Genomic DNA, 26,480 nt, shown 5'->3' with positions numbered 1-26,480 from the left:
CTTGCTCCCTCTTTGACCGCTTACAATCTGGCTTCCGGTCGCACCACCCACTGAAACTGCCCTAACTAAGGTCACCAATGACCTCTTAACCGCCAAGAGCAAGCGACACTACTCTGTCCTCCTCCTCCTGGACCTGTCGGCTGCCTTTGACACAGTGGACCATTCCCTATTATTACAGACCCTCTCATCCCTTGGCATCACAGACTTGGCCCTATCCTGGATCTCGTCATACCTAACAGACTGGACATTCAGCGTTTCCCACTCACACACCACCTCCTCACCTCGCCCCCTATCTGTCGGAGTCCCGCAAGGTTCAGTCCTAGGGCCTTTGCTCTTCTCCATTTGCACCTTCGGCCTGGGACAGCTCATAGAATCTCATGGCTTTCAGTATCACCTCTATGCTGATGACACACAGATCTACATCTCTGGACCAGATATCACCTCCCTACTAACCAGAATCCCTCAATGTCTGTCCGCTATTTCATCCTTCTTCTCCGCTAGATTTCTAAAACTTAACATGGACAAAACAGAATTCATCATCTTTCCCCATCTCACGTGACCCCCCCAACGAACCTATCCATTACAGTAAATGGCTGCCCACTCTCCCCAGTCCCACAGGCTCGCTGACTCAGGGTAATCTTTGACACTGATCTCTCCTTCAAACCACATATCCAAGACCTTTCCACTTCCTGCCAACTTCAACTCAAAAATATTTCACGGATCTGTACATTCCTCAACCAAGAAACTGCAAAAACCCTAGTCCATGCCCTCATCATCTCACGCCTTGACTACTGCAACCTCCTGCTCTGTGGTCTCCCCTCTAACACACTCGCACCCCTCCAATCTATTCTAAACTCAGCTGTCCGACTAATCCACCTGTCCCCCCGCTATTCCCCGGCCTCTCCCCTCTGTCAATCCCTTCACTGGCTCCCCATTGCCCAGAGACTCCAGTACAAAACCCTAACCATGACGTACAAAGCCATCCACAACCTGTCTCCTCCAGACATCTGTGACCTCGTCTCCTGTTACTTACCTACACGCAACCTCCGATCCTCACAAGATCTCCTTCTCTACTCCCCTCTTATCTCCTCTTCCCACAATCGTATAGAAGATTTCTCTCGCGCATCACCCCTACTCTGGAACCCTCTACCACAACACATCAGACTCTTACCTACCATCGAAATCTTCAAAAAGAACCTGAAGACCCACCTCTTCCGGCAAGCCTACAACCTGCAGTAACCACCGATTGACCAAACCACTGCATGACCAGCTCTATCCTCATCCATCCCTTGTAGATTGTGAGCCCTCGCGGGCAGGGTCCTCTCTCCTCCTGTATCCTCATCCATCCCTTGTAGATTGTGAGCCTTCGCGGGCAGGGTCCTCTCTTCTCCTGTACCAGTTATGACTTGTATTGTTCAAGATTATTGTACTTGTTTTTATTATGTATACCCCTCCTCACATGTAAAGCGCCATGGAATAAATGGCGCTAAAATAATAATAATAGATGGGGGCAGGGGACATTCACACAGATACGGGGGCAGGGGACGTCCACATAGATGGGGGCAGGGGACGTCCACACAGATACAAAGGCAGGGGACGTCCACATAGATGGGGGCAGGGGACTTCCACATAGATGGGGGCAGGGGACGTCCACACAGATACAAAGGCAGGGGACGTCCACATAGATGGGGGCAGGGGACTTCCACGCAGATACGGGGGCAGGGGACATCCACATAGATGGGGGCAGGGGACATTCACACAGATACGGGGGCAGGGGACGTCCACATAGATGGGGGCAGGGGACATTCACACAGATACGGGGGCAGGGGACGTCCACATAGATGGGGGCAGGGGACGTCCACGCAGATACGGGGGCAGGGGACGTCCACATAGATGGGGGCAGGGGACGTCCACGCAGATACGGGGGCAGGGGACGTCCACATAGATGGGGGCAGGGGACGTCCACGCAGATACGGGGGCAGGGGACATCCACATAGATGGGGGCAGGGGACATTCACACAGATACGGGGGCAGGGGACGTCCACATAGATGGGGGCAGGGGACGTCCACGCAGATACGGGGGCAGGGGACGTCCACATAGATGGGGGCAGGGGACGTCCACGTAGATACGGGGGCAGGGGACATCCACATAGATGGGGGCAGGTGCGCTCTGATTGGTACATACAGAGGGGGGAACGGCCTGATTTTATCTGCTGTATAGATTTGTGGGTGACAGACACGGTGGGTGTGCAGGTCTCACAGCTTTACTAATTCAGAGAGAACACAGAAGCGGTTGCACACAGGAAGACCCCGCTATCTCGCTGATCTGCCCCCAATAATGACCACATTACACACTGGAGACGTAGGGGGCTGACAAGACAGGACAATAGCACGGCAGCCCATGCAGGGACGTTACCCGTGGGTGGACGGTCTCGTTATCCTGGCTGAGGTTGTGCACGATCCCGGACACACAGAGTGGACCTGCGAAGCCCAGCATGTCGGCCATGATCCGGAAGATGCTGCTGAGGATGAGGGGTCTCCCGAACGCGTGGCACAGGGCGCACCAGATAGAGCGGGGGCCAGGGGGACACGGGGAAGACTTACACTGCGGAGAAGAGGGGGCAGCATTGTAACATCGTATGGAAGAGTTCGGCAGATCCCTGCACCTCACATCAGGCTGAACAACAGTACAACCACCAACATCCTCACCATGAGGAGCGGACTCCATTGTTGTGGTTCTCTGCTGGCAGCCACAGGCCATAATGACCCCTGTCTGTGACGGACGCCAACAATGGATTCCGCCCCTCAGGGTGAGCATGCTGGTGGTTGTACTCCTTGCATTGAGAGACGACTGGATTCTCACATAAGTTACTGGTCATACAAGAGTGCGCTGCGTCTCGGCGTCATCATGGGTCTGGGCGTCATCATGGGTCTGGGCGTCATCATGGGTCTGGGCGTCATCATGGGTCTGGGCGTCATCATGGGTCTGGGCGTCATCATGGGTCTGGGCTGACACAGCTGAGGTTTTGTTACAGTGCACCAGTCATGAGCCTGGAGGCCAGGACAGAGGCTGATGAGCAGATTTCCTACACCAATACACTGCAACAAACCCTCAGCTGCACAGGTATGGCCAGGACAATGATCTCCAAAATGAAAAATCAAAGACGAAGTTCTAGGGCTTTTTATATAACAATTTGCCAGCAGCTCTTACCTAGGACTGCACAATCCTGTTACGATCATTTACCTGGGACTGCACAATCCTGGTACAATCATTTACCTGGGACTGCACAATCCTGGTACAATCATTTACCTGGGACCGCACAATTATGTTACGGTCATTTACCTGGGACTGCACAATCCTGTTACGGTCATTTACCTGGGACAGCACAATACTGTTACGGTCATTTACCTGGGACTGCACAATCCTGTTACGGTCATTTATCTGGGACAGCACAATCCTGTTACGGTCATTTACCTGGGACTGCACAATCCTGTTACGATCATTTACCTGGGACAGCACAATCCTGTTACGGTCATTTACCTGGGACTGCACAATCCTGTTAACGGTCAGTTACCTGGGACTGCACAATCCTGTTACGGTCATTTATCTGGGACTGCACAATCCTGTGACGGTCATTTATTTGGGACTGCACAATCCTGTTAACGGTCATTTACCTGGGACTGCACAATCCTGTTACGGTCATTTATCTGGGACAGCACAATCCTGTTACGGTCATTTACCTGGGACTGCACAATCCTGTTACGGTCAGTTACCTGGGACTGCACAATCCTGTTACGGTCATTTATCTGGGACTGCACAATCCTGTGACGGTCATTTATTTGGGACTGCACAATCCTGTTAACGGTCATTTACCTGGGACTGCACAATCCTGTTAACGGTCATTTACCTGGGACTGCACAATCCTGTTAACGGTCATTTACCTGGGACTGCACAATCCTGTTACGGTCATTTATCTGGGACTGCACAATCCTGTTACGGTCATTTATCTGGGACTGCACAATCCTGTTACGGTCAGTTACCTGGGACTGCACAATCCTGTTACGGTCATTTACCTGGGACTGCACAATCCTGTGACGGTCATTTATTTGGGACTGCACAATCCTGTTAACGGTCATTTACCTGGGACTGCACAATCCTGTTAACGGTCATTTACCTGGGACTGCACAATCCTGTTACGGTCATTTACCTGGGACTGCACAATCCTGTTACGGTCATTTACCTGGGACTGCGCAATCCTGTTACGGTCATTTACCTGGGACTGCACAATCCTGTTATGGTCATTTACCTGGGACTGCATAATCCTGTTATGGTCATTTACCTGGGACTGCATAATCCTGTTATGGTCATTTATCTGGGACATGCCCTTTAATAACACATAGCAAAAAAGTAGGAGTAATCATGAGTCTGACATACAGACCCTTGAAGTCTTCGTACCCCGTGAACTCTTCCGCAATTTTTCACATGGGACGCGCACACTATCGGGATGATACGAGTCTCAGAGTTCTATTTTCACAATAATTAGGAAACCTCGCACCATTTCTTCACACGTCACAAATTCTCGTTACTTTGTGTCATTATCACAGAATATCCAAATGAAATGTATCTAAGTTTGGCATGTAATGTGAAAAGATGGGGAAAGATCACGGGTATGAAGTGCTGCGCAGAGGAACGATGCAGGAACATGGGAGGAGGACACATCCAGGCGTCTCCGGAATTCACAGCGACCTGTCCTCACCGCACAATCCTCAATACCAGAAAGAAGCAGAGGAGGAACGATGCGGGAACATGGGAGGACACATCCAGGCCTCTCCGGAATTCACAGCGACCTGTCCTCCCCGCACAATCCTCAATACCAGAAAGAAGCAGAGAAGGAACAATGCGGGAACATGGGAGGAGGACACATCCAGGCCTCTCCGGAATTCACGGCGACCTGTCCTCACCGCACAATCCTCAATACCAGAAGGAAGCAGAATAGGAATGACGTGGGAACATGGGAGCAGGACACATCCAGGCCTCTCTGGAATTCACAGCGACCTGTCCTCACCGCACAATCCTCAATACCAGAAAGAAGCAGAGGAGGAACGATGCGGGAACATGGGAGGAGGACACATCCAGGCCTCTCCGGAATTCACAGCGACCTGTCCTCACCGCACAATCCTCAATACCAGAAAGAAGCAGAGGAGGAACGATGCGGGAACATGGGAGCAGGACACATCCTGGCCTCTCCGAAATCCACAGCGACCTGTCCTCACCGCACAATCCTCAATACCAGAAAGAAGCAGAATAGGAATGACGCGGGAACATGGGAGGAGGACACATCCAGGCCTCTCCGGAATTCACGGCGACCTGTCCTCACCGCACAATCCTCAATACCAGAAAGAAGCAGAGGAGGAACGATGCGGGAACATGGGAGGACACATCCAGGCCTCTCCGGAATTCACAGCGACCTGTCCTCCCCGCACAATCCTCAATACCAGAAAGAAGCAGAGAAGGAACAATGCGGGAACATGGGAGGAGGACACATCCAGGCCTCTCCGGAATTCACGGCGACCTGTCCTCACTGCACAATCCTCAATACCAGAAAGAAGCAGAGAAGGAACAATGCGGGAACATGGGAGGACACATCCAGGCCTCTCCGGAATCCACAGCGACCTGTCTTCACCGCACAATCCTCAATACCAGAAAGAAGCAGAGGAGGAACGATGCGGGAACATGGGAGGACACATCCAGGCCTCTCCGGAATTCACAGCGACCTGTCCTCAACGCACAATCCTCAATACCAGAAAGAAGCAGAGGAGGAACAATGCGGGAACATGGGAGGAGGACACATCCAGGCCTCTCCGGAATTCAAAGCGACCTGTCCTCACCGCACAATCCTCAATACCAGAAAGAAGCAGAGGAGGAACGATGCGGGAACATGGGAGCAGGACACATCCAGGCCTCTCCGGAATTCACAGCGACCTGTCCTCACCGCACAATCCTCAATACCAGAAAGAAGCAGAGGAGGAACGATGCGGGAACATGGGAGGACACATCCAGGCCTCTCCGGAATTCACAGCGACCTGTCCTCACCGCACAATCCTCAATACCAGAAAGAAGCAGAGGAGGAACAATGCGGGAACACGGGAGGAGGACACATCCAGGCCTCTCCGGAATTAACAGCGCTCTGTCCTCCCCGCACAATCCTCAATACCAGAAAGAAGCAGAGGAGGAACAATGCGGGAACATGGGAGCAGAACACATCCAGGCCTCTCCGGAATTAACAGCGCTCTGTCCTCCCCGCACAATCCTCAATACCAGAAAGAAGCAGAGGAGGAACAATGCGGGAACATGGGAGGAGGACACATCCAGGCCTCTCCGGAATTCAAAGCGACCTGTCCTCACCGCACAATCCTCAATACCAGAAAGAAGCAGAGGAGGAACGATGCGGGAACATGGGAGCGGGACACATAGAGGCCTCTCCGGAATCCACAGCGACCTGTCCTCACCGCACAATCCTCAATACCAGAAAGAAGCAGAATAGGAATGACGTGGGAAAATGGGAGCAGGACACATCCAGGCCACTCCGGAATTCACAGCGACCTGTCCTCACCGCACAATCCTCAATACCAGAAAGAAGCAGAGGAGGAACGATGCAGGAACATGGGAGCAGAACACATCCAGGCCTCTCCGGAATTCACAGCGACCTGTCCTCACCGCACAATCCTCAATACCAGAAAGAAGCAGAGGAGGAACGATGCGGGAACATGGGAGCAGGACACATCCTGGCCTCTCCGAAATCCACAGCGACCTGTCCTCACCGCACAATCCTCAATACCAGAAAGAAGCAGAATAGGAATGACGCGGGAACATGGGAGCAGGACACATCCAGGCCTCTCCGGAATTAACAGCGACCTGTCCTCACCGCACAATCCTCAATACCAGAAAGAAGCAGAGGAGGAACGATGCGGGAACATGGGAGCAGGACACATCCAGGCCTCTCCGGAATCCACAGCGACCTGTCCTCACCGCACAATCCTCAATACCAGAAAGAAGCAGAGGAGGAACAATGCGGGAACATGGGAGCAGGACACATCCAGGCCTCTCCGGAATCCACAGCGACCTGTCCTCACCGCACAATCCTCAATACCAGAAAGAAGCAGAGGAACGATGCAGGAACATGGGAGCAGGACACATCCAGGCCTCTCCGGAATTCACAGCGACCTGTCCTCACCGCACAATCCTCAATACCAGAAAAAAGCAGAGGAGGAACGATGCGGGAACATGGGAGGAGGACACATCCAGGCCTCTCCGGAATTCACAGCGACCTGTCCTCACCGCACAATCCTCAATACCAGAAGGAAGCAGAATAGGAATGACGTGGGAACATGGGAGCAGGACACATCCAGGCCTCTCCGGAATTCACAGCGACCTGTCCTCACCGCACAATCCTCAATACCAGAAAGAAGCAGAGGAGGAACGATGCGGGAACATGGGAGCAGGACACATCCAGGCCTCTCCGGAATCCACAGCGACCTGTCCTCACCGCACAATCCTCAATACCAGAAAGAAGCAGAGGAGGAACGATGCGGGAACATGGGAGGAGGACACATCCAGGCCTCTCCGGAATCCACAGCGACCTGTCCTCACCGCACAATCCTCAATACCAGAAAGAAGCAGAGGAGGAACGATGCGGGAACATGGGAGGAGGACACATCCAGGCCTCTCCAGAATCCACAGCGACCTGTCCTCACCGCACAATCCTCAATACCAGAAAGAAGCAGAGGAGGAACGATGCAGGAACATGGGAGGAGGACACATCCAGGCCTCTCCGGAATTCACAGCGACCTGTCCTCACCGCACAATCCTCAATACCAGAAAGAAGCAGAGGAGGAACGATGCAGGAACATGGGAGCAGAACACATCCAGGCCTCTCCGGAATCCACAGCAACCTGTCCTCACCGCACAATCCTCAATACCAGAAAGAAGAAGAATAGGAATGACGCGGGAACATGGGAGCAGGACACATCCAGGCCTCTCCAGAATTCACAGTGACCTGTCCTCACCGCACAATCCTCAATACCAGAAAGAAGCAGAGGAGGAACGATGCGGGAGCATGGGAGCAGGACACATCCAGGCCTCTCCGGAATTCAAAGCGACCTGTCCTCCTCGCACAATCCTCAATACCAGAAAGAAGCAGAGGAGGAACGATGCGGGAACATGGGAGCAGGACACATCCAGGCCTCTCCGGAATTCACAGCGACCTGTCCTCACCGCACAATCCTCAATACCAGAAAGAAGCAGAATAGGAATGACGTGGGAACATGGGAGGAGGACACATCCAGGCCTCTCCGGAATTCACAGCGACCTGTCCTCACCGCACAATCCTCAATACCAGAAAGAAGCAGAGGAGGAACGATGCAGGAACATGGGAGCAGAACACATCCAGGCCTCTCCGGAATCCACAGCAACCTGTCCTCACCGCACAATCCTCAATACCAGAAAGAAGCAGAATAGGAATGACGCGGGAACATGGGAGCAGGACACATCCAGGCCTCTCCAGAATTCAGTGACCTGTCCTCACCGCACAATCCTCAATACCAGAAAGAAGCAGAGGAGGAACGATGCGGGAGCATGGGAGCAGGACACATCCAGGCCTCTCCGGAATTCAAAGCGACCTGTCCTCCTCGCACAATCCTCAATACCAGAAAGAAGCAGAGGAGGAACGATGCGGGAACATGGGAGCAGGACACATCCAGGCCTCTCCGGAATTCACAGCGACCTGTCCTCACCGCACAATCCTCAATACCAGAAAGAAGCAGAATAGGAATGATGCAGGAACATGGGAGCAGGACACATCCAGGCCTCTCCGGAATTCACGGCGACCTGTCCTCACTGCACAATCCTCAATACCAGAAAGAAGCAGAGAAGGAACAATGCGGGAACATGGGAGGAGGACACATCCAGGCCTCTCCGGAATTCACAGCGACCTGTCCTCCCCGCACAATCCTCAATACCAGAAAGAAGCAGAGGAGGAACGATGTGGTAAGATGGGAGGAGGACACATCCAGGCCTCTCCGGAATTCACAGCGACCTGTCCTCACTGCACAATCCTCAATACCAGAAAGAAGCAGAGAAGGAACGATGCGGGAACATGGGAGCAGGACACATCCAGGCCTCTCCGGAATTCACGGCGACCTGTCCTCACTGCACAATCCTCAATACCAGAAAGAAGCAGAGAAGGAACGATGCGGGAACATGGGAGGAGGACACATCCAGGCCTCTCCGGAATTCACAGCGACCTGTCCTCCCCGCACAGTCCTCAATACCAGAAAGAAGCAGAGGAGGAACGATGAGGGAACATGGGAGCAGGACACATCCAGGCCTCTCCGGAATTCACAGCGACCTGTCCTCACCGCACAATCCTCAATACCAGAAAAAAGCAGAGGAGGAACGATGGACGTCACCGGAGACACGATATTCATCCGCAAATGATGGGAGAAAGGGCACAAAATGTTCACAACCTCTGGATTCTCTAGTCTGGGGTCTGACTCTCCTGTGCAAACACCGACCAATGACATCTCCGATGTGCTCGATGGGGACAAGTCCAAAGACCCTGCCGGCAGCTCCTGTGTAATCACCGACCAATGACATCTCAGATGTTCTCGATGGAGACAAGTCCAGAGATGCTGCCGGCAGCTCCTGTGTAATCACCAACCAATGACATTTCCAAAGTTCTCGATGTGGACAAGTCCATAGATGCTGCCAGCAGCTCCTGTGTAATCACCGACCAATGACATCTCCGATGTTCTCGATGGACACAAGTCCAGAGACGCTGCCTGCAACCCCTGTGTAATCACCGACCAATGACATCTCTGATATTCTCAATGGGGACAAGTCCAGAGACGCTGCCCGCAACTCCTCTGTAATCACCAACCAATGACATCTCCAATGTTCTCGATGGAGACAAGTCCAGAGATGTTGCCGGCAGCTCCTGTGTAATCACCGACCAATGACATCTCCAATGTTGTTGATGGAGACAAGTCCAGAGACGCTGCCGGCAGCTTCTGTGTAATCACCAGCCAATGACATCTCTGACTGCTCGATGGGGACAAGTCCAGAGATGCTGCCGGCAGCTCCTGTGTAATCACTGACCAATGACATCTCCAACTATCTCGATGGAGATAAGTCTGGAGATGAGGCCGGCAGCTCCTGTGTAATCACCAACCAATGACATCTCCAATGTTCTCGATGGAGACAAGTCTGGAGACGATGCCGGCAGCTCCTGTGTAATCACTGACCAATGACATCTCTAATGTTCTTGATGGGGACAAGTCCAGAGACGCTGCCGGCAGCTCCTGTGTAATCACCAACCAATGACATCTCCGATGTTCTCGATGGAGACAAGTCTGGAGATGCTGCGGCAGCTCCTGTCTCTTCTTATTTTCAGTGTGACAACACTTTACTCACAGGACACAGAATATATCCCACAGATACAGAGGGCAGGCCAATTGAAAACCGGCAGGCCAGACATACATTACAATAGCCGCAGGTGGCCGGAGCCTGACGATATTTACTGTGGGAATTACAAAGGTGGGGGAGATCAGAAGGGGGATATCTTGTCCCCTCTGCCCAGGGGCGCAGCCTGTGGGCTGATGCATTAGGGACATGCATCTCACATGGAACCTATTATACATACATAGAACTGCACAACATATTCTGGGTGCTGGGGGGTTCCGTAACAGGGACAAGTCCAGAGACGCTGCCTGCAACTCCTGTGTAATCACCGACCAATGACGTGTCCGATGTTCTCGATGGAGACAAGTCTGGAGATGCTGCTGGCAGCTCCTGTATAATCACCGAACAATGACATCTCCAATGTGCTCGATGGACACAAGTCCAGAGACGCTGCCGGCAGCTCCTGTGTAATCACCGAACGATGACATCTCTGATGTTCTCGATAGGGACAAGTCCACAGACGCTGCCAGCAGCTCCTGTGTAATCACAGACCAATGACATCTCTGATGTGCTCGATGGGGACAAATCCAGAGATGCTGCCAGCAGCTCCTGTGTAATCACCGACCAATGACATCTCCGATGTTCTCGATGGAGACGAGTCTAGAGATGCTGCCGGCAGCTCCTGTGTAATCACCGACCAATGACATCTCCAATGTTCTCAATGGGGACAAGACAAGAGACGCCGCTGGCAGCTCCTGTGTAATTACCAACCAATTACATCTCCGACTGCTCGATGGGGACAAGTTCAGAGATGCTGCCTGCAACTCCTGTGTAAATCACTGATCAATGACATCTCCGATGTTCTCGATGGAGACAAGTCAAGAGATGCTGCTGGCAGCTCCTGTGTAATCACTAACCAATGACATCTCCGACTGCTCGATGGGGACAAGTCCAGAGATACTGCCTGCAACTGCTGTGTAATCACCGACCAATGACATCTCCGATGTTCTCGATGGAGACAAGTCTGGAGATGCTGCTAGCAGCTCCTGTGTAATCACTGACCAATGACATCTCCGACTGCTCGATGGGGACAAGTCCAGAGACGCTGCCAGCAGCTCCTGTGTAATTACCAACCAAATGACTGTCAGGAAATAGGAAGAATTTCTTATTACTTCAATTACACATACAGAGCTCTCAGCTGCAGTTTCCTCTACCTGTCAGCACAGGCTTGAATTCGAAGCCACTCTTCCTCCCTCCCACCTGCTATATGGCTGTAATGGGAGACCAACCTGCCAGCAACATTCACTGAGAAATGTTATGGCTTTGTGCTGCGAAAGCCAGTCTTCTGTCTAAACCCCTCATCCCCCCTCCCACCTGATACCAGCTATAACTGGTACAGCAACTTTCAAACCGCATGGGACTTCTTTTGTTCTTGAAAAGTTATGTATAATGGCACCGATCAGGGATAGCGATATAAGGGTTACATATTACGAATGTCCACCAAGAAATCTATAACTCACTGAAATCGATAGAATCTAAACCCAACGAAACGCAAGGAACGGATTTCTCCAGTAATGGGTCATATATCTATGCTGTATTTACACTTAAAAGAACCCCCCTGATGTGGTGAGCATCATGATCATTGTGTTGTTCTTCTACGAGGTTCATACAGCGAGTTATGTATAGAAATGGCTTGTCATAACTCGGTTATGGACTGGTAATTTAGGAGCGACATGCGACTAGCTCTGAGCAGGTGGTAACTATACAGACCGCAGTTCCTGATCTTAACACAACACTAGCAGTAGCCGTGGGATGTTCCTGTCACTCCCTGGACACCTCGTCACAGCCGGAGAACTAGCTACCCCTAAAGGTAGGAATAGGAAAGCTATCTTGCCTCAGAGAAGATCCCCAAAGGATAGGACAGCCCCCCACAAATATTGACTGTGAGAGGAGAAGGAAATGACATACGTAGTATGAAACAAGATTTAGCAAAGGAGGCCACTTCTAGCTAGATAGATAGTACAGGAAAGAACACTGTGCGGTCAGTAATAAAAACTAAAAAAAGTCCACCGCAGAGATATGCAAAAATCTCCACACCTGACTAAAGGTGTGGAGGGCAAAATCTGCAGCCCAGAGCTTCCAGCTTAGCTGAATAGATCCATACTGATAAGCTGGACAAATGAGCAAAACATAGAATGTGCTGAACAATAAAGTCCACAACAAGTGGACTGCCAAAGGACAAGCAAGGACTTATCTTTGCTGAACTGGACAGAGTGTCAGGGAAATCCAAAAGAGCAGTGGCTCCAAGCAGGAACAATTGACAACTGGCATTGATTGAGGGATAAGGCCAGACTAAAATAGCAGAGCCAGAAAGACGATCAGTGGAAGCAGCTACTGATGCTAAATCCAAGAAGCAGCTATACCACTCAAAACCACAGGAGGGAGCCCAAGAGCAGAATTCACAAAAGTGCTACTTACAACCACCGGAGGGAGCCCAAGAGCGGAATTCACAACATAACTCTAAGAAAGGGGAGTATTCAGCCTCTGAGTGAGGTCACCACAGGGGGAGTGCCTTGGTTTTGGGCATGGAGATAAGTGAGATCATTCTTCACTAGTCTTTTGCCCTGGGTCTACCTGCGAGACAGATCTGTAATGCATCTCGATGTATGCCCATCTCCCACAGCACATGGTCAGCCATGATATGATAGAACCGTAAGTCTATTTTCTTTCGTTAATCCATTTTTATTTGTAATTGTACTGAACATAGGAGACTTGTCTTCGCTTATAATATCCTTTTATCCTTCTGTAAACACTGCCTACCTTTTTGGAGTAAAATATATAAAATTACTAGCTTTGTTTCTCCTTGCTCTATAACCTTCGGTCACGTCCTCTGAAGTGAATTGCGCTACTAATCTGGGTTGGCTCCGGACCCGGTATTAATTAAGAAATCGGAGCTGGTGGCAGCGGATTTGCCCTGTGCGTTTGGGAGACGTTGTAGCGACGGACGGCGTTGATAATTATTGTTCCCGCCTCAGTGGGAGTAGTTATATTGCCCTCGATGCAGTGTGCCCATTAGCCAGTACATAGGCAGCCTTTCTGGCGACTAATTATCCAAGGTGCAGTACCCTGTCTGGCCTGAGGGTAAGGGGGGCGCCAGAGAGCTGCAAGTTCCAAACTGGAAGTGGGATATAGATAAATCCCCTTCAGAAAGGAACCAGGGGAACCAAACAACCCCGGTTCATGACATATTAGTGTGAGCTGTGGGCTGATAAAAGGTATCCCTCCCTGGGATTCCTGACAATGACACCTCCGATGTTCTCGATGGACACAAGTCCAGAGACGCTGCCAGCAGCTCCTGTGTAATCACTGATCAATGACATCTCAGCGTTACATTGATCTGGTGGTAGAACCAGAGGTCTTTTCTCCAAAGTTTCCCAGGAGCCATTTTTCCGCCTGACACCCCTCCCCAGGCTGCAGGTCTATCATTTGCAGAACAATCTCTTGTCTCTATCAGGTGATTTCCATCATTCACCACTTCTCCTTCTTGGGGTTGGAATGTGACATGTGAAGTTGTTCCACCACAACCTGCCCCATCTTTATACATCACCTTTTGTGCCTGGAAGGCCCGGTTGAGGAGGACGTAGTTGGTGACGGCCCTCATGGCAATTGGTAGTTTTCCTATTGCTCTCAGGTCGATGGGCTTCTTGTGAGCCGTCCTAATAAAGGTGTTCATCCACCAATACGTAGCCTTTGACAGGAGGTTGACAAAGGGCTGGAGGAAACGCACCCCCAGATCCTGCAGGTCCTCCGGGGGCTTCACTTCTCTGGGACATTTATAAAAAACATATCTCTGAGGAGCAAAAGCAAAAATTCAAACTAAAGATGTATAATAAACACATCATTTACACATAGTACACACACATATACATATATACTGTATACACACACTACACATATATACATAATATACACACTACACATATATACATAATATACACATAGTACACACACTACACATATATACATATATACTGTATACACACACTACACATATACTGTATATGCACACTACACATATATATATACACATAGTACACACACTACACATATATACTGTATACACACACTACACATATATACATAATATACACACTACACATATATACATAATATACACATAGTACACACACTACACATATATACATATATACTGTATACACACACTACACATATACTGTATATGCACACTACACATATATATATACACATAGTACACACACTACACATATATACATATATACTGTATACACACACTACACATATACTGTATACGCACACTACACATATATATACACATAGTACACACACTACACATATATAATATACACAGTACACACACTACACATATATATATATACTGTATACACATAGTACACACACTACACATATATATATATACTGTATACACACACTACACATATATATATATACACATAGTACACACACTACACATATATAATATACACATAGTACACACACTACACATATATATATATACTGTATACACACACTACACATATATATATATATACACATAGTACACACACTACACATATATAATATACACATAGTACACACACTACACATATATACATAATATACACATAGTACACACACTACACATATATAATATACACATAGTACACACACTACACATATATAATATACACATAGTACACACACTACACATATACATATATACTGTATACACATAGTACACACACTACACATATATATATATATATATATACTGTACACACACTACACATATATACATAATATACACATATATACATAATATACACATAGTACACACACTACACATATACATACACTACACATATATACATAATATACACATAGTACACACACTACACACATATACATATATACTGTACACACACTACACATATACACATAATATACACATAGTACACACACTACACATATATAATATACACAAAGTACACACACTACACATATATATACATAATATACATAGTACACACACTACACATATATATATACACATAGTACACACACTACACATATACACATAATATACACATAGTACACACACTACACACATATATATACACATAGTACACACACTACACACATATATATATATAATATACACATAGTACACACACTACACATATATATATACACATAGTACACACACTACACACATATATACATAATATACACATAGTACACACACTACACATATATATATACACATAGTACACACACTACACACATATATATATATATATACACATAGTACACACACTACACATATATAATATACACAAAGTACACACACTACACATATATACATAATATACACATAGTACACACACTACACATATACATATATACTGTATACACACACTACACATATATATATATATACACATAGTACACACACTACACATATATACATAATATACACATAGTACACACACTACACATATATACATAATATACACATAGTACACACACTACACATATATACATAATATACACATAGTACACACACTACACATATACATATATACTGTATACACACACTACACATATATACATAATATACACATAGTACACACACTACACATATATATGTATACACACACTACACATATATAATATACACATAGTACACACACTACACATATATATATATACACATAGTACACACACTACACATATACTGTATACACATAGTACACACACTACACATATATAATATACACATAGTACACACACTACACATATATATATATATACACATAGTACACACACTACACATATACTGTATACACATAGTACACACACTACACATATATATATATACACATAGTACACACACTACACATATATAATATACACATAGTACACACACTACACATATATACATAATATACACATAGTACACACACTACACATATATACATAATATACACATACTACACACACTACACATATATAATATACACATAGTATACACACTACACATATATACATAATATACACATAGTACACACTACACATATATACATAATATACACATAGTACACACACTACACATATATATGTATACACACACTACACATATATAATATACACATAGTACACACACTACACATATATAATATACACATAGTACACACACTACACATATACTGTACACACATAGTACATACACTACACATATATACATAATATACCCATAGTACACACACTACACATATATACATAATATACACATAGTACACACACTACACATATATATATATACACATAGTACACACACTACACATATATATATATACACATAGTACACACACTACACATATATATATATACACATAGTACACACACTACACATATACTGTATACACATAGTACACACTACACATATATAATATACACATAGTACACACACTACACATATACAATATACACATAGTACACACACTACACATATATAATATACACATAGTACACACACTACACATATATAATATACACATAGTACACACACTACACATATATAATATACACATAGTACACACACTACACATATATACATAATATACACATAGTACACACACTACACATATATATGTATACACACACTACACATATATAATATACACATAGTACACACACTACACATATATACATAATATACACATAGTACACACACTACACATATATAATATACACATAGTACACACACTACACACATATATAATATATACATAGTACACACACTACACATATATACATAATATACACATAGTACACACACTACAAACATATATATATACATAGTACACACACTACACATATACTGTATACACATAGTACACACACTACACATATATACATAATATACACATAGTACACACACTACACATATATAATATACACATAGTACACACACTACACATATATAATATACACAGTACACACACTACACATATATATATACATAGTACACACACTACACATATATATGTATACACACACTACACATATATAATATACACATAGTACACACACTACACATATATAATATACACATAGTACACACACTACACATATATACATAATATACACATAGTACACACTACACATATACTGTATACACATAGTACACACACTACACATATATACATAATATACACAGTACACACACTACACATATATATATACACATAGTACACACACTACACACACTACACATATATATATACATAGTACACACACTACACATATATATAATATACACATAGTACACACACTACACATATATACATAATATACACATAGTACACACACTACACATATATAATATACACATAGTACACACACTACACATATATATATATATATATATATATATACATAGTACACACACTACACATATATAATATACACATAGTACACACACTACACATATATACATAATATACACATAGTACACACACTACACATATATATGTATACACATAGTACACACACTACACATATATAATATACACATAGTACACACACTACACATATATACATAATATACACATAGTACACACACTACACATATATATACATAGTACACACACTACAAACATATATATACATAGTACACACACTACACACATATATATATAATATACACATAGTACACACACTGCACATATACATATATACTGTATACACACACTACACATATATACATAGTACACACACTACACACATATATATATAATATACACATAGTACACACACTACACATATATAATATACACATAGTACACACACTACACATATATACATAATATACACATAGTACACACACTACACATATACATATATACTGTATACACACACTACACATATATACATAATATACACATAGTACACACACTACACATATACTGTATACACACACTACACACATATATATATATATATATATATACATAGTACACACACTACACATATATAATATACACATAGTACACACACTACACATATATATGTATACACACACTACACATATATAATATACACATAGTACACACATTACACATATATACATATATACTGTATACACACACTACACATATATACATAATATACACATAGTACACACACTACACATATACATATATACTGTATACACACTACACATATATAATATACACATAGTACACACACTACACATATATATATACATAGTACACACACTACACATATATAATATACACATAGTACACACACTACACATATATACATAATATACACATAGTACACACACTACACATATATAATATACACATAGTACATACACTACACATATATACATAATATACACAGTACACACACTATACATATACTGTATACACATAGTACACACACTACACAAATACTGTATACACACACTACACATATATATATACACATAGTACACACACTACACATATATACATAATATACACATAGTACACACACTACACATATATAATATACACATAGTACACACACTACACATATATACATAATATACACATAGTACACACACTACACACATATACATAATATACACATAGTACACACACTACACATATATATACACATAGTACACACACTACACATATATATATACATAGTACACACACTACACATATATACATAATATACACATAGTACACACACTACACATATACACACATATATATATATATATATATATATATATATATATATATATATATACACATAGTACACACACTACACATATATACATAATATACACATAGTACACTACACATATATACAGTATACACACACTACACATGTATAATATATACATAGTACACACACTACACATATAAATATATATCTACATACATAATATACACATAGTACACATATAATATACACATAGTACACACACTACACATATAAATACATAATATATACATAGTACACACACTACACATATATAATATACACATAGTACACACACTACACATATAAATACATAATATACACATAGTACACACACTACACACATATATACACATACACATAATATACACATAGTACACATATATATAATATACACACACGACACACATATATATATATACACATAGTAAACACATAGTACACACACTACACATACAGCATATATATATACATAATATACACACACTACACATATATCTATAATATAACGCTGGGAGCGTCACTCTGTCTGAAGCCTTTATAGACTGCGCAAGCGCAAGCGCCGGCGCAGTCTGGACCTCACAGAGTGACGCTCCCAGGAGATCGCGGTATGCGTAAGCGCTGAACGCACACCGCGATCTCCAACGGAGAAACAGGGACGAGCCAGGAGGCGGAGGGTGAGTATACTTACCCGTCCCGTTCCACCGACGCCATTCCGGGCCATGAATATCCCCCTGCTCCCGGAATCGGCGCCTGCGCAGTCCGCGCTTTCCGGCGCCATTTTCTTGAAGACACATTGCAGTGTGTCTTCAAGAAAATGGCGCCGGAAAGCGCGGACTGCGCAGGCGCCGATTCCGGCACCAGGAGGACACAGAAAATGGCGCCGGAAATGAATAAGGTACCGCAAGTAACAAATTGCTGTGCCATGAGGCTGTGGCACTTCATGCCACAGCTATTTGTTACTTACGCCACTTACGTCCACAGCCGCCGCACCTACCACAGCCACCGCACCCAGCACAGCCACGCACAGCCAGCACAGCCACGCACAGCCGCCCACAGCCACGCACAGCCGCCCACAGCCACGCACAGCCGCCTACAGCCGCCGCACCCAGCACAGCCGCCGCACCCAGCACAGCCACGCACAGCCGCCGCACTCAGCACAGCCGTCCACAGCCACCGCACCCAGCACAGCCACGCACAGCCGCCTACAGCCATGCACAGCCGCCTACAGCCACGCACAGCACAGCCGCCGCACCCAGCACAGCCGCTGCACCCAGCACAGCCACGCACAGCCGCCCACAGCCACGCACAGCCGCCTACAGCCACGCACAGCCGCCTACAGCCACGCACAGCACAGCCGCCGCACCCAGCACAGCCACGCACAGCCGCCGCACCCAGCACAGCCACGCACAGCCGCCCACAGCCACGCACAGCCGCCTACAGCCACGCACAGCCGCCTACAGCCGCCGCACCCAGCACAGCCGCCGCACCCAGCACAGCCACGCACAGCCGCCGCACTCAGCACAGCCGTCCACAGCCACCGCACCCAGCACAGCCACGCACAGCCGCCTACAGCCATGCACAGCCGCCTACAGCCACGCACAGCACAGCCGCCGCACCCAGCACAGCCACGCACAGCCGCTGCACCCAGCACAGCCGCCCACAGCCGCCGCACTCAGCACAGCCGTCCACAGCCGCCGCACCCAGCACAGCCACACACAGCCGCCCACAGCAGCCTACAGCCACGCACAGCCGCCTACAGCCATGCACAGCACAGCCGCCGCACCCAGCACAGCCACGCACAGCCGCTGCACCCAGCACAGCCACCGCACCCAGCACAGCCGTCCACAGCCGCCGCACCCAGCACAGCCACGCACAGCCGCCACACCCAGCACAGCCGCTGCACCCAGCACAGCCGCCGCACCCAGCACAGCCACACACACAGCCGCCCACAGCCACCGCACCCAGCACAGCCGTCCACAGCCGCCGCACCCAGCACAGCTGCCGCACCCAGCACAGCCGCCGCACTGTTATGACCCCAATGGCGAGGGTCTCAGAGGAACGTGGAAGTCTGCAGAATACAAAAATCCAGCTCATAGGGCAGTGGTAACTGGGTTGACCATATATCTACTCCTAACGCCAACACTAGAAGTAGCCGGGGATCATTCCTACGTTGATTCTAGATGACACGCGCCAGCCGGAGAATCTAGCTACCCCTAGTAGAGGAAAACAAAGACCTTTCTTGCCTCCAGAGAAGGGGACCCCAAAGCTGGATAGAAGCCCCCCACAAATAATGACGGTGAGGTAAGAGGAAATGACAAACACAGAAATGAACCAGGTTTAGCACAGAGAGGCCCGCTTACTGATAGCAGAATAAAGAAAGGTAACTTATATGGTCAACAAAAACCCTATCAAAATCCACACTGGAAATTCAAGAACCCCCGAACCGTCTAACGGTCCGGGGGGAGAACACCAGCCCCCTAGAGCTTCCAGCAAAGGTCAGGATATAGATTTGGAACAAGCTGGACAAAAATACAAAACCAAAACAAATAGCAAAAAGCAAAAGGCAGACTTAGCTGATATAACTGGAACCAGGATCAGTAGACAAGAGCACAGCAGACTAGCTCTGATAACTACGTTGCCAGGCATAGAACTGAAGGTCCAGGGAGCTTATATAGCAACACCCCTAACTAACGACCCAGGTGCGGATAAAAGGAATGACAGAAAAACCAGAGTCAAAAAACTAGTAACCACTAGAGGGAGCAAAAAGCAAATTCACAACACCGCACCCACCACAGCCGCCGCACCCAGCACAGCTGCCGCCCACAGCCACGCACAGCCGCTGCACCCAGCACAGCCACCGCACCCAGCACAGCCACCCACAGCCGCCCGCACCCAGCACAGCCACGCACAGCTGCCCACAGCCACGCACAGCCGCCTACAGCCACGCACAGCCACCGCACCCAGCACAGCCACGCACAGCCGCCCACAGCCACGCACAGCCACCACACCCAGCACAGCTGTCCACAGCCGCCGCACCCAGCACAGCCACGCACAGCCGCCGCACCCACCACAGCCGCCGCACCCAGCACAGCCACGCACCGCCGCCGCACCCAGCACAGCCGCCGCACCCAGCACAGCCGCCGCCCACAGCCGCTGCACCCAGCACAGCCACCGCACCCAGCACAGCCGTCCACAGCCGCCCGCACTCAGCACAGCCGCCCGCACTCCGCACAGCCGCCCGCACTCCGCACAGCCGCCCGCACTCCGCACAGCCGCCCGCACTCCGCACTCCGCACAGCCGCCCGCACTCAGCACAGCCGCCCGCACTCCGCACAGCCGCCCGCACTGCATGGAGCAGCACGTGATAGGATGGGGGCGCAGGATGGGAGCACATGACAGGATGGGGATGCAGGATGGAGCAGCACGTGACATGGTGGAGCAGCACATGACAGGATGGGGGCGCAGGATGGAGCAGCACATGACACGGTGGAGCAGCACATGACAGGATGGGGATGCAGGATGGAGCAGCACATGACACGGTGGAGCAGCACATGACAGGATGGGGACACAGGATGGAGCAGCACATGACAGGATGGGAGAGCAAGATGGGAGCAGCACATACCAGGATGGAGACCATATACCAGTATAAATGCTCGCCACCCGGGCGTAGAACGGGTTCAATAGCTAGTATATAATATACACATAGTACACACTACACATATATAATATACACATAGTACACACACTACACATATATATATACTAGCTATTGAACCCGTTCTACGCCCGGGTGGCGAGCATTTATACTGGTATATGGTCTCCATCCTGGTATGTGCTGCTCCCATCTTGCTCTCCCATCCTGTCATGTGCTGCTCCACCGTGTCATGTGCTGCTCCATCCTGCGCCCCCATCCTGTCATGTGCTGCTCCATCCTGCGCCCCCATCCTGTCATGTGCTGCTCCACCATGTCATGTGCTGCTCCATCCTGCGCCCCCATCCTATCACGTGCTGCTCCATGCAGTGCGGGCGGCTGTGCTGAGTGCGGGCAGCTGTGCTGAGTGCGGGCGGCTGTGCGGAGTGCGGGCGGCTGTGCGGAGTGCGGGCGGCTGTGCTGAGTGCGGGCGGCTGTGCTGAGTGCGGGCGGCTGTGCTGAGTGCGGGCGGCTGTGCTGAGTGCGGGCGGCTGTGCTGAGTGCGGGCGGCTGTGCTGAGTGCGGGCGGCTGTGCTGAGTGCGGGCGGCTGTGCTGAGTGCGGGCGGCTGTGCTGAGTGCGGACGGCTGTGCTGGTTGCAGTGGCTGTGCTGGGTGCGGCGGCTGTGGACGGCTGTGCTGGGTGCGGTGGCTGTGCTGGGTGCAGCGGCTGTGGGCGGCGGCTGTGCTGGGTGCGGCGGCGGTGCGTGGCTGTGCTGGGTGAGGCGGCTGTGGTGGGTGCGGCGGCTGTGCGTGGCTGTGCTGGGTGCGGCGGCTGTGGACAGCTGTGCTGGGTGCGGTGGCTGTGCTGGGTGCGGCGGCTGTGCGTGGCTGTGGGCGGCTGTGCGTGGCTGTGCTGGGTGCGGCGGCTGTGCTGGGTGCGGTGGCTGTGCGTGGCTGTAGGCGGCTGTGCGTGGCTGTGGGCGGCTGTGCGTGGCTGTGCTGGGTGCGGCGGCTGTGCTGGGTGCGGACGGCTGTGGGTGGCTGTGCTGGGTGCGGTGGCTGTGCTGGGTGCAGCGGCTGTGGGCGGCAGCTGTGCTGGGTGCGGCGGCTGTGGTGGGTGCGGCGGCTGTGCTGGGTGCGGCGGCGGTGCGTGGCTGTGCTGGGTGCGGCGGCTGTGGTGGGTGCGGCGGCTGTGGGTGGCTGTGCGTGGCTGTGCTGGGTGCGGCGGCTGTGGACAGCTGTGCTGGGTGCAGTGGCTGTGCTGGGTGCGGCGGCTGTGCGTGGCTGTGGGCGGCTGTGCGTGGCTGTGCTGGGTGCGGCGGCTGTGCTGGGTGCGGTGGCTGTGCGTGGCTGTAGGCGGCTGTGCGTGGCTGTAGGCGGCTGTGCGTGGCTGTGCTGGGTGCGGCGGCTGTGCTGAGTGCGGGTGGCTGTGCTGGGTGCGGACGGCTGTGGGTGGCTGTGCTGGGTGCGGTGGCTGTGCTGGGTGCAGCGGCTGTGGGCGGCAGCTGTGCTGGGTGCGGCGGCTGTGCTGGTTGCAGTGGCTGTGCTGGGTGCGGCGGCTGTGGACGGCTGTGCTGGGTGCGGTGGCTGTGCTGGGTGCAGCGGCTGTGGGCGGCGGCTGTGCTGGGTGCGGCGGCGGTGCGTGGCTGTGCTGGGTGAGGCGGCTGTGGTGGGTGCGGCGGCTGTGCGTGGCTGTGCTGGGTGCGGCGGCTGTGGACAGCTGTGCTGGGTGCGGTGGCTGTGCTGGGTGCGGCGGCTGTGCGTGGCTGTGGGCGGCTGTGCGTGGCTGTGCTGGGTGCGGCGGCTGTGCTGGGTGCGGTGGCTGTGCGTGGCTGTAGGCGGCTGTGCGTGGCTGTGGGCGGCTGTGCGTGGCTGTGCTGGGTGCGGCGGCTGTGCTGGGTGCGGACGGCTGTGGGTGGCTGTGCTGGGTGCGGTGGCTGTGCTGGGTGCAGCGGCTGTGGGCGGCAGCTGTGCTGGGTGCGGCGGCTGTGGTGGGTGCGGCGGCTGTGCTGGGTGCGGCGGCGGTGCGTGGCTGTGCTGGGTGCGGCGGCTGTGGTGGGTGCGGCGGCTGTGGGTGGCTGTGCGTGGCTGTGCTGGGTGCGGCGGCTGTGGACAGCTGTGCTGGGTGCAGTGGCTGTGCTGGGTGCGGCGGCTGTGCGTGGCTGTGGGCGGCTGTGCGTGGCTGTGCTGGGTGCGGCGGCTGTGCTGGGTGCGGTGGCTGTGCGTGGCTGTAGGCGGCTGTGCGTGGCTGTAGGCGGCTGTGCGTGGCTGTGCTGGGTGCGGCGGCTGTGCTGAGTGCGGGTGGCTGTGCTGGGTGCGGACGGCTGTGGGTGGCTGTGCTGGGTGCGGTGGCTGTGCTGGGTGCAGCGGCTGTGGGCGGCAGCTGTGCTGGGTGCGGCGGCTGTGGTGGGTGCGGCGGCTGTGCTGGGTGCGGCGGCTGTGCTGGGTGCGGCGGCTGTGCTGGGTGCGGCGGCTGTGGACGGCTGTGCTGGGTGCGGCGGCTGTGCGTGGCTGTGGGCGGCTGTGCGTGGCTGTGGGCGGCTGTGCGTGGCTGTGGGCGGCTGTGCGTGGCTGTGGGTGGCTGTGCGTGGCTGTGGGTGGCTGTGGGTGGCTGTGCGTGGCTGTGGGCGGCTGTGCGTGGCTGTGGGCGGCTGTGCTGGGTGCGGCGGCTGTGCGTGGCTGTGCTGGGTGCGGTGGCTGTGGTAGGTGCGGCGGCTGTGGACGTAAGTGGCGTAAGTAACAAATAGCTGTGGCATGAAGTGCCACAGCTTCATGGCACAGCAATTTGTTACTTGCGGTACCTTATTCATTTCCGGCGCCATTTTCTGTGTCCTCCTGGTGCCGGAATCGGCGCCTGCGCAGTCCGTGCTTTCCGGCGCCATTTTCTTGAAGACACACTGCAATGTGTCTTCAAGAAAATGGCGCCGGAAAGCGCGGACTGCGCAGGCGCCGATTCCGGGAGCAGGGGGATATTCATGGCCCGGAATGGCGTCGGTGGAACGGGACGGGTAAGTATACTCACCCTCCGCCTCCTGGCTCGTCCCTGTTTCTCCGTTGGAGATCGCGGTGTGCGTTCAGTGCTTACGCATACCGCGATCTCCTGGGAGCGTCGCTCTGTGAGGTCCAGACTGCGCCGGCGCTTGCGCTTGCGCAGTCTATAAAGGCTTCGAACAGAGTGACGCTCCCAGCGTTATATTATAGATAATATACACATAGTACACACACTACACATACAGTATATACAGTTAGGTCCATATATATTTGGACAGAGACAACATTTTTCTCATTTTGGTTATAGACATTACCACAATTTAATTTTAAACAAAACAATTCAGATGCAGTTGAAGTTCAGACTTTCAGTTTTCATTTCAGGGTGTCCACATTAAAATTGGATGAAGAGTTTAGGAGTTTCAGCTCCTTAACATGTGCCACCCTGTTTTTTAAAGGGACCAAAAGTAATTGGACAATTGACTCCAAGGCTATTTCATGGACAGGTGTGGGCAATCCCTTCATTATGTCATTCTCAACTAAGCAGATAAGAGGCCTGGAGTTGATTTGAGGTGCGGTGCTGCATTTGGAAG

At 49.6% G+C, this 26,480-nt stretch overlaps 1 protein-coding gene across 4 annotated transcripts in view; it reads right to left on the bottom strand.

The window, feature by feature from the left end:
* The window catches only part of ABCC8 (ATP binding cassette subfamily C member 8), a 458,344-nt gene that overhangs the window by 303,035 nt on the left and 128,829 nt on the right, over positions 1-26,480 (bottom strand). For all 4 annotated transcript variants that reach the window (XR_013220972.1, XR_013220971.1, XR_013220970.1 and 1 more), the window contains exons 5-6: positions 14,067-14,309; positions 2,417-2,605 (exon numbers count right to left, since the gene is read on the bottom strand). Coding sequence is in view for 1 of the 4 variants with exons in the window: in XM_077281846.1 (XP_077137961.1) it covers positions 2,417-2,605; positions 14,067-14,309 (432 nt within the window). In the remaining 3 variants the exon portion in view is untranslated. The remainder of the gene's footprint in view (positions 1-2,416; positions 2,606-14,066; positions 14,310-26,480) is intronic.

Source organism: Ranitomeya variabilis, chromosome 2, assembly GCF_051348905.1.
Source record: "Ranitomeya variabilis isolate aRanVar5 chromosome 2, aRanVar5.hap1, whole genome shotgun sequence".
Classification (NCBI taxonomy): domain Eukaryota; kingdom Metazoa; phylum Chordata; class Amphibia; order Anura; family Dendrobatidae; genus Ranitomeya; species Ranitomeya variabilis.
This window is presented reverse-complemented; position numbering and strand designations above follow the sequence as displayed.